Here is a 10,230-nt window from a genome sequence, read left to right on the forward strand (position 1 = left end):
CGGACACCTTCTGTCGAAAGACATTCTTCTACCGTAACAGCAAGTGCAGAACTATCTTCTAAGCAAATATTGTCGCCGTCTAGATAAGGTGTATAGTTGCCCTGAGACAGAATTGTGTTTGGTCTAGGCTAGGCTAACGAATAATTCAATTGATGTGTAGGATATTTTGTATCTTATTATTCTTGATGTTGAAAATGTCAAAAACAATGAAAAATGGAATTAGTTTGAAAGTAACGAAGCTTTCATTTTGTTTAACTTGACATCTAGAGAACTTGAGTTGTTAAAATTGTTAGAACATAGAACATTTGACAACAAACTGGATAAAATCAGGAATAGTTAAGGATATGTTATCCATAGAAGTTTTTCCTGTTCTACTGGAATAGTTTGGGCTAGTTTATTTCGCTTTTTCTGACTGTTCTTGTCTGAGCTATTTCAGGCGTTAAATTCTCTACCGTCGGCATACATAATACGTGTGTAAATTATATATAATACTAAGCCCAACGGGCCGAATAGTTAAAGTTTATCGAATGAATAGAACATTTTATTATATACTCATCAAAGTAATAATATAAAGTTACACTTCAAGAACCGTCCTCTATCCAGAAGACAAAAAGATACATGTGTGGATCCCACCATCCCTGTGATTCAATTCTGTAAAAAGCAGCCGTAGCCATGCAGTTCCACGCAATGCGATTCCGCCTCATTTCTAATTTTCATCCGTCAGATGAAACTTGCCTTCACTTTTAGTTGCGCTGCACTGATATTGGCAGCTATCGTGAAGGGGGGCTCGCTAGACTACCACACGGCACTGGTCGCCAACTTTGCCCCAGGGAACAATCTCTCCAGTGACGCCATCGTGCCCTTGCTCCAAGACACCAACCATAGCGTATCGGCTAACTTGCCGTCAAGTATCATTCGGAACAATGCTACCTACGCCCCACACAACAGGATAAGTATCGTGCCCAAAGGCTCTAAAACGTACGTTGCTGGTCTTCGTTCTACCCCAGAAGGCAGCAATTTCTGTAGTGCTTCTCTAATTTCACCGACTCACCTCCTCGTTGGGACCTACTGCGTCGTGGCCGACGTACGCTGGGCTTCGGTCGGTTCGCACTACGCCAATGGTACCCAAGAAGGTGAGCAGATCAAGGTCATCGCGATACTCAACCATCCAAACAGCTCGGTTGGGGCCTTCACGGACGATTTCGCAGTTCTGCTTCTTGAGAAGCCAAGTTCATTCAAACCGATAGCGTTGGCAGCCTCGGATGATTCCGACGTCAAAGACGGTGAGTGGGCTGCCAAAATGGGCTGGGACGATACAGGCGGCGAAGGAACCATGGCGTACGAACTGACGCGAGAAGATGTACAGTTGATGAACAACGCGAACTGTCTCGAAGAAACCAACGTGGATGATACCAGGCTGTGTTCGCGAGATTATTCTAATGTGACATCATGCACGGGTGACTATGGTGGCCCAGTGGTGGTGGAGCGTCCGAGTGGTGACGTATTGGTTGGGATATCAAGTTGGGGTGGCGATTGTGGTAAACCTGGGTATCCTAGCATTTACTCCCGCGTGTCGAGTGCTCGAGCGTGGATTGAGTCTGTTACTAACGGCGTGTGCTATCATTGAGCTTCTTTAATCTAACAGCCTCAACGCCAAGTCCCTGTCCACTTATTCTATAGTTCATGATGGGCGGGAAGTACGCAAACCGCACTACAGTCTCGATAACATAATACAAGGCATTCCGCATAAAATTCCACTTTCAAAGCGCCCACCATCTTGAAGTATCCGGGCAAAACAATTTTACCGATCTTTAAACAAGCGGATCGGCACTGTTCGTGATGTTACATACTGAAGACAAGGGCAGAGTTTCTAGAATTCATGGGAGGTGTTCAAATTGCCATGGAAGAAAAATTGTTGAGGCACGAAAGCGTCAAATCTTGGTAAGAAGAAGAGTTCAACTCAAGTGGTAGCCAACTTAAAACAGAAATCACTCCTTATTAATAAGAATGACTCTGTAAGCGAGGACGCGCTAATCGGGCATAGTCGCCATAACCGCAACAAATTCAAAATTCAAAACTACTTAAGTATTCACCAGTCAAGCGAATCATTTATCTTAGCTGATTTATTTTTGTCTAGCAACGCAAATTTGTTCATCATAAAATTAAATATTTTACTCCTTGAGTATCATTTTTTGTACAAGTAATTTTTGGTGCAGCGCACAGACCTGGACTGCAGGAATTGAAGCCAACAATACGCTGTTGGTGATTGAAAAGAAGATGCTCGTTATGTTGCAATAACATATTGAGTGGATGCCTTCAGGATTGACAATAAAATGTTGTGTGTGTTTTATTTCCACTAAGCTGACAGATGATGTGAATCGCTCTGTAATGCACCAGGGTGAATTTCGAAACCCTCCTGATGGATACCGTCGAACTCACACACTCGCGCACACCACACTAGAACACATTCTGGAAGGTTCCAGCCAAAAATTCTTGTCGAGTGAGGACTGATAGCGAGTTTCTGTAACGTCGTGGTTGCCCCAGTAGAACCATCTTAAAATTGCATAATGGTACCATGATAGTGTACTCGGTACGCAAAGCTTTGCTTCTTTTCCAGCAAGAAACCGAATAAGCCTATATACAGTCTGGGGACAATAATGAAGTCTATTTTGTGTTACTACCGATATGTGTTGGATTCATTGCGTTCGAAGGGGTGATAAATAGTTGCAGTAAATTATTCCAAGTAATTGTTACGTTTGAAATTTACCGAGCCGTATGCCTTAGCCGAAAACAGGAGCACCGCCGAGTCAGGTTGGAGAGTACAGTCGCAATTTAATTCATCTGGAAACCCCGTGTTGGTGGCGATAAAAACGAACAAAGACAAAAAAAAACTGATGAGAGTTTAACAGAGCAACCCGGTGACTGTCTATTGGAGATAACCCGCTCAATTTCTTGACTTCAAGGTACTACTACTCAAGAAAGCTTTGACATCGGCATGAGTTGTCCAGCATTTAGATGCCGTGGTTTCATTATCCCTTGAGAACAGAGTTAATCCAGGTCATGGCTTTCGACACGCGTGAATACACAGCGGGGTACCCCACTCCACAATCGGATCCCCAGCTCACCAATCCGATGACAATGTCATCTTCATCGCCTGGGCCACGCTCCTTAATCAGTGGACCACCCCCGTCACCGCCACAGGAGTCCTTTCCAACGACTCCTCCAGCACAAACCATCGTGTCGTCGAGAGGGTAGATTTGGGCACAATCTGTGTTGCTCCAGACCTCCAGGCTCACACCCTGCAGTTCGTAGGACTTGGTGCCGTTGGGGAAGCTCGTGTAACCCCACCCGACAACCTTGGACCACATACCAGAGACGGTATCGGAGTCATCAGCAGCAGGCAGCTTCACAGGTGTGAATTTGCTGGGTTTCTCCAGCGTTAGCACCGCAACATCGTACGAGCCGTTGATGTCGTTGTAGTCCGTGTGGTTTTGAGCAGCCACAACTCTGATCTGCTCGCCGTCTTGCGTGCCGTTGATGTAATGTGTACCCACGGACACCCAATTCGCCGGCTTGGAGATACCCAGGCACGCAGCCGTAGTTAGAACTTTGGTGGGAGCGATCAACGATCCAGCGCAAAAGTTATCGCCATCGATGGTAGGGCGGATGCCAGTCGTGTATTTCTTTGTGCCAACTGGGACAGCTCCTCCTCCAAGAACCAACACGCGACTGGCATGGTCGGTACTGGCAGCGACGACCCCGAGCATCATTGAGATGTTGGCAGCAGTGGAGACGACCTTCATGTTGTTCTGAGGCAGGTAGTTTGTAGGTGCTTGAGTTGTTGGAGGCAAAACCCGAAGTGACTGAGAATGATAAAGATGAAATCGGAGTCGAGCACGGCATGTCGATTTGGAAACATGAGGCCAGCTCGAACACTTCGTATGAAATTCTGCATCGGCATAATATTTGAGAAAGAGCTAGCTACGTGCAACCACACGACGCCAATCCAGCGATCAAGGATGTTGAGGAATTCCTTGACAACGGCAATGCATTTATGTGTAAGTTTACTAGCAACCCATCATCATCCACCTCACTGCTGCGATGGATACCGAAGTGCAATAGTACGTCTCTGAATACAGCACGAAGTTGTTCACCAACTTTCCTTTTTATTAACGACCCGAAATAAAAGGTTGGGTTGTACTATGAGAAGTTGGCGAGAGGTAGAATCATAATCTTGAGAAATGGGTAAACTTGAGAACAGCTTATTTTGTGCGGCCTTTCCACTCTACCGAGTGAACGTGCGCATTTCCCCGTGTTCAACAGTTATCTTACTGTGTAGTATACATGTATGCTTCAATTTTATTTATTGTTTGCTGACTAAATGGTATATATATGGCTCACTAAAAAACGAAGTGGGTCTACGTGTATTCAGAAAGCATGCACTTGACCGTAAAATACCGGCTCACACTAAATCTGCTGCGGACTCTTTGTACCTAGCAATGCATAGGATGAGATTATGTTCCAAGCACCGAGTTGTATTCAAGTTTGTCCCAATGCTAGTGCACACTGGTCTCCGAAGCTATTGCTGAGGCCGTGGCTTACGGTGTAATTAATTGATCCAGTAGATTGCCTGTTGAACATTGCCTCGTCGTTTGCGAATGCTGGCATTGTCTGTCGATTACAGCCATTCGCAACGCAACACGACGTAGTTACTATTAGTTAGCAGCAGCATCTGAAAAGAAAGAAAAAAAAACTTTTAGAACATAAGAACTCTACTAGTCCACAAATTGTGGATAAAAATGAAAAACACCAAATAAGATGCACTGAGCTGCTCTGGTAATTTGAGGAGGCGTCTACTCAAGCTTGGCAGGAGCATCGGGTTCTTGTTGGACACCCAGCACTCCGCTAGGTTTATCGAAGAAACGAAATTCTTAGCAATTATAGTATTTTCTGTACATCTGGTTGTAGAGACGGGTGCAGCAGCTTTATCTGCTGCGACCGCCTAATGTCGTTTTAGAATTCAGCACAGTTCGCAACACTGCGCCCTGGACACGACAGGTATGCTGCTCTCGGTGATACGTCGCTCTACTGGAGCAAGCGCTCTTCGCAGCGCCTCATCAATCGTCCACACCCACTACAGCCACTTGACTCGATCTACCCCAACGCTCCAGCATCGCACATTCCTCACGAGCCCCAGAGTCACGAGCTACGTCATGGCTCGAGCCAAGGTGCTACATCTCGCGGTGCGTAGCTTCCTGAACTACAACCAGATCATCGCGTTAGACAGCGCATCGTCTCCACTCAGTCACTACTTCACCCGCAGTGCGACGCTACGAGAGCGCGTCTACATGTACCTGGTTTGTCTGATTCCACCAGATCAACCCATCGACCTTCCAGATTTCCTTGATGGCGCTAGACAAGCTGCACACGTCGTGTTCGACCAAATTTACAGTGAAGAACAGGCTTATAACCTGTTACAAGAGACAGAAGTGCACCCTGATTCATTATCGAAAGTCGCGAGTGCTGATTGTATGGACAAGTGGGCTAACAAGTTGGAAGCGCAACGAAAGGCACTGCAGCTACCGGTCGGTACCAAATTTAAGCTGGAGAAACTCCAGGTGCATGACGTCAGACTAGCAGGGGCTGAGTACGAGTACTCGGACGCTCCAATGGACCAGAATAATGACACGTGCAGCATGTACCACATGAACGAGGCCGTGAGCTTGAAGGTGCGATATGTTGTCACGGAGCACTTACTGGCGTCAAGAAACGGTGGAGAAAACTACCTGACGCGGCATGCTGTCAAGACGACCTTCGACTGGAGTTTCTACTCGGATGTATCTCGCGCTCGGTTTGTGGACTGGCATATTACGAAAGCGACTCCTTTCAAAGTGGAGACAACACTGGGCAAACGACATGTGAAGAACAAGATTCCTGCTCCGATTTAAAGTGCGCTGGCGGGCGCGGCAAGGCATTGAGGCTTTTTGAGACCGCATAGACATTTGCATTCTGTATAGTTACATTTTAGAATTCTAACAAGATACATAATGAGAGATTTTGTTGTAGAATGAAGGCTTATAACGAGTTGCTGCATATACTATCGGTTCCTCTGCGATGACAACTTTCGGACACAAGATTTAGTCCGTTACCAAATTTACGACCAAAATTAAGTTTTGGTCCCTGCTGTCCCTGACTGCCACACAATCTGACATCTGTAATGCGAGCTGGAGTTCGTCCTCTCCCCAGCCTCCTGTCGCGACCCCAGCAAGTCTATCGACACGATCAACACCTCGCCAGCATTGCGAGATGCAGTCCTAGCCGTGGCTTGAGTTTTAGCGCGTCAAACGCACTGCAAACGCATCAACGTCGTCAATATTCATCCGTACCAAATGACCAGAATCCCTCACCTGAAGGTTTCCAAGAAGTTCTGGACACTTTGGCTAGAGTTCGAGCTCGTCAGGAACTTTTCGCGGAGTACAAGAAGCAAGATGTGTTCGCTCCGTCGAGTATGAGCTGGCTGGCCAATTGGTTGATGTTCTACCATCTCAATAGACCGCAGAACACGCAGTTGGATCTGATTGAGTTTATTCAAGGCGCCAAGTACGCGATGGGGGCGACCATGACGATCATGTACTCCAGAGAGTTTGCAGATTATGTGAGACGTGAGGATGAGGCTCCAGGACCGTTGAAACCGGACTGCGAGGCCGCGGAAATGGTGGAGCGCTCGCTTGAGACCGTGAGCTACGAAGCGTTCAAGTCGTTCATTCTCCAGTCGGCCAGTGCCGGAGTTCGCGCAGAGATGACGAAGATCGAAGTGCACAATGCGTATTTGTTGAGTGTGCAGTATGATCGCGTCGCTAAACGGTCGACAACCAACTCTTCGGGCGCCAAGGTGCTGGGAGTTCCGGTAGATGAACGACTGAAGCTGGCGGTGTTGTTTGATATCACGGAACATGTGAGTATGACGATGGCGGATTCAAATGGTGCTGAGCAAATTGCGAGACGTAACAAGGCGATTTGGCAGTTTGAGTCGAAAGTTACGAAACCGGAAGATATCGACTGGATCATTGAGCCGCTGCATCTTACCGCGTAGGATATGCGATTACTTAGTTGATGCAGTCTCGAGAGTCTATCATGAATAAATGAATGAAAATTGCAAGGATAATAGTCATTATGGTAGCAATTGGAGGATGAGTGACGGTTGATGTCGGTAAGTGTTCTAGGACAGAGTAAAATTTAGTTATTATGCTGTCACAGGGCGGAGGACACGCTGAGTGGGGTACGTTCTCGTCCAGATACGTACAGTAGTAGAGCGCTACAACACAAAAACGACTTTGAGAACGATAAAAAAAATAGTTTCAGATGTCCACAACGAAATGCTCAACGCTAAGCAGAAAGTAGCGGATCGAGAAACTAATTAGGGTATCCAAGCCCATCCTTATATATATATATATATAATGTTATGGCGGCAACGTAAATGAATAGCAGCAAGTGATGATATGAAGAACGAGGGTCTGCTTAAGTCCCGAGACTGGTAATTATACTACCGGTAGGACATGCATACCTCGCCTGTGGACGAGATGAAGAAGTGCAAGCAGTATACGATAACAGTACGACAGCAAGTACAACCACGAGTCCATCCAGTCGGTTTTGTGATCGGGAGACTCTTCAGTGAAAGAATTATTTACAGAGACATCGAAACTGATCACATTGAAACCTAATAAATTGTAGCACGACTGATTAGAGTGGGTATGGTGGTACACATCGTCCTTAACGTGATATATTCAAAATCTGTGCCTCAAACTTTGGAGAGAACAGCTAACAGATCATCTGTTTGCTGAATCTAAAACATACGCAACAAGTTTAGTACACAGGTTCGTGTACTCAACATTGCTCGTACGTTCGCAAGCCAAGGCTGTTAGTAACTACCACCTTCAACTAGTCAATTTTTACTGCGTACATGTAGTAAAGCTTAAATCAAAACAAAAATGCTTCCTCTTAGTGAAAGCACAACATTTTGTGCTACTGACCACTGCCAAAATGGGTTATTACATCTACAGGCTGAGCTTGTGAGGAGTTCAAAGCTCTTTAAGATCTTTGTTTAATAATACCATGTTTTTAGGATTTCACATTTCATTTTGCTTTTTTTGTGTTATTGCTTCCTTTAGTACAATCGCGTTTGCGCGATCGCAAAGGCAGTACTATTGTCTTCTTTTGAATGTGGCATAAAGTGTACAGCTCCAAAGTTTCAACTGACTGTCTTCAATCTAATAGACGGCTCCGGTTGGTGTCCAGCGACTTCTACGATATCCGGCGCCGAGTTTTAAGCATTCTCCGTTTGATAGTCTTAACGTAATTACTATAAGTGTTATGGTCCCGATTCCGATTCCTGACGGAGCACGTCACCCGTGCGAGGAAATTTAACCGTTACAGTACAAAGGTTCGGAAAAGTCATCTGTAAAAAAAATTGACATGCAGTACACGAAAGTCAACGGTTAGTTATCATTTGTGATAACTAACTGTGAGAGATCACGATGTTGTTGCTGCTGTGTATGTGCGTACTGAGTCAGGCAGCTATTAACAAAGGTTAGCTAGAGTACCTTCATCATGTGCGCCTTGCAACATTATTTTCTACAACTATTCATTATTAATATTAATAATCGCGGGTTAGTGTTGGCTTCGGTAAATATCCCATGAACTTTCACAATCCCCAGATGATCAATCTGGGGCCGGATAAAGCCTCATTTAATGCGACATCCTCCGCTCGAAAGAACGCACGACCTTACCGACCTCATTTGGTAATGTTTTATCTAATCACTTCGCAATTCGCCCACGAGTGCTCACGATAAAGAAGTCTCCAAATTTCCAGTACCCCAGCTACCGGAACCTCATGCGTCTCAGTTTGATCCTCGTCGTAATCGCCGCCACTCTTCTCACATGGAGTGATGCAAGCAATCTCCGTTCTTCCAACAAAGTCGTGGAGGATGCTGAAGAAGAAGAGAGAACGAATGTAGTACGCAGTTTTTTCAGGAACGATTTTCCGGAAGTTGCAGCTGAACCGCTTAAGGTTACCTTGAAGGACAAGATTCTCAACGTCGTGGCTAAACTGATTCCCAGCACGGAGAGGTTTGACGGCAAATTTGTCTACAAGGGCGGAGCTCCGGGGCATGAGCAGTTCAAGTTCACGCAACCGCTCCGCGGCACAAAACAAACGTTGGATTAGTATTTCGGCGGTGAAAAGGCCCCAAGAACTATATTGGTGCAGCAGCTAGATTAAATCGGAGATACGAACAAATACATGAAAAGGCGGAACAAGAGACGCATATTGATGCACCGGTGGTGCTTCTATTAGTGCTCGTAGTTACGCATGCGGCTTACTATTTACTACTGTACTGTAGTGTTAGGCAGTAATAATCTTCATGGTGTTGGCGGAAGTTCATCGCGTACTGGGTTTCTTAGCACTGTAGTGCTATCAACAAAGTGATAAATATTCCCGATGTTCATGCAACTTTCCTCGAAAAGGGGAAATGAACACCCGTTGATCGTAAAGGTGATGATAATAATTAACTTCATCGACAGGTTAGCTAGATCTGATAAACACAAGATCTTGTACTTGCTCAGTGATGTACGTTGATGTCAATCATTCGAGTAAGTGAAACGCACTGACAAACAATTTGGAGGGTACTCTTTCGGATACGCAGGAGTTATACGCTATGTATTAAGGGTGGAAGAGCGAGTCATGTCGTTGGGCTAGTATTCTAGTTCATACACATATAATTTACTGCAAGAAATACTGCGAACGAAATTGATAAATTCATGCATGGTGTTCCTAACAATCTAGCGTCATATCCAGCTTCCTGCTGTGTTTAGCATTATCGTTAGTTGCCGTTGTCATCCATCTTTATGTCAACACATTTCTCAATCGGACTTGCGTATCGTGTAAATCGATCAGACGTCCTTGATGTATATCCCAGGGGCAACTGGCAGTATCCGCTGTTCCTATCAATACTTCGAAATCCCATGTTAAACAAGGGATCATGCAACTATAATCTTTTCAAAAAAATAAAAATAATTATAGTTTTATGCTGATCCATAACACAGCTCTATCACTCTGTTCGCTGCCTACGAAAGGCACTGCAGCTACCGGTCGGTACCAAATTTAAGCTGGAGAAACTCCAGGTTCATGACGTCAGACTAGCAGGGGCTGAGTACGAGTACTCGGACGCTCCA

General features: G+C 45.4%; 5 protein-coding genes across 5 annotated transcripts; 4 read left to right on the forward strand and 1 right to left on the reverse strand.

Annotated features, from left to right (window-relative positions):
• Positions 1-724: 724 nt before the first annotated feature.
• PPTG_13061 (hypothetical protein) lies at positions 725-1,627 on the forward strand (the record flags this gene model as incomplete). Its single annotated transcript, XM_008908773.1, has 1 exon — positions 725-1,627. One exon carries the CDS (start codon positions 725-727, stop codon positions 1,625-1,627), a length of 903 nt encoding a protein of 300 aa, XP_008907021.1.
• A 1,290-nt stretch (positions 1,628-2,917) lies between these two features.
• On the reverse strand, positions 2,918-3,816 carry PPTG_13062 (hypothetical protein). The gene has a single exon (XM_008908774.1). The coding sequence runs from the start codon at positions 3,801-3,803 to the stop codon at positions 3,030-3,032; it is 774 nt and encodes a 257-aa protein (XP_008907022.1). The 5' UTR covers positions 3,804-3,816; the 3' UTR covers positions 2,918-3,029.
• A 1,212-nt stretch (positions 3,817-5,028) lies between these two features.
• Positions 5,029-6,076, forward strand: PPTG_13063 (hypothetical protein). Its single transcript, XM_008908775.1, has one exon. The coding sequence runs from the start codon at positions 5,061-5,063 to the stop codon at positions 5,946-5,948; it is 888 nt and encodes a 295-aa protein (XP_008907023.1). The 5' UTR covers positions 5,029-5,060; the 3' UTR covers positions 5,949-6,076.
• A 102-nt stretch (positions 6,077-6,178) lies between these two features.
• Positions 6,179-7,195, forward strand: PPTG_13064 (hypothetical protein). The gene has a single exon (XM_008908776.1). The coding sequence runs from the start codon at positions 6,218-6,220 to the stop codon at positions 7,091-7,093; it is 876 nt and encodes a 291-aa protein (XP_008907024.1). The 5' UTR covers positions 6,179-6,217; the 3' UTR covers positions 7,094-7,195.
• A 1,616-nt stretch (positions 7,196-8,811) lies between these two features.
• PPTG_13065 (hypothetical protein) lies at positions 8,812-9,433 on the forward strand. Its single transcript, XM_008908777.1, has one exon. The coding sequence runs from the start codon at positions 8,891-8,893 to the stop codon at positions 9,221-9,223; it is 333 nt and encodes a 110-aa protein (XP_008907025.1). The 5' UTR covers positions 8,812-8,890; the 3' UTR covers positions 9,224-9,433.
• The last annotated feature ends 797 nt before the right edge of the window (positions 9,434-10,230 follow it).

The sequence above is a fragment of the Phytophthora parasitica genome (assembly GCF_000247585.1).
Source record: "Phytophthora parasitica INRA-310 unplaced genomic scaffold supercont2.31, whole genome shotgun sequence".
Taxonomy (NCBI): Eukaryota; Oomycota; class Peronosporomycetes; order Peronosporales; family Peronosporaceae; genus Phytophthora; species Phytophthora nicotianae.

Excerpts from the sequence above, each read along its gene's own strand:
- PPTG_13063 (XM_008908775.1), top strand. The coding sequence starts at position 5,061 with ATGCTGCTCTCGGTGATACGTCGCTCTACTGGAGCAAGCGCTCTTCGC.
- PPTG_13062 (XM_008908774.1), bottom strand. The coding sequence starts at position 3,803 with ATGAAGGTCGTCTCCACTGCTGCCAACATCTCAATGATGCTCGGGGTC.
- PPTG_13065 (XM_008908777.1), top strand. The coding sequence starts at position 8,891 with ATGCGTCTCAGTTTGATCCTCGTCGTAATCGCCGCCACTCTTCTCACA.
- PPTG_13064 (XM_008908776.1), top strand. The coding sequence starts at position 6,218 with ATGCGAGCTGGAGTTCGTCCTCTCCCCAGCCTCCTGTCGCGACCCCAG.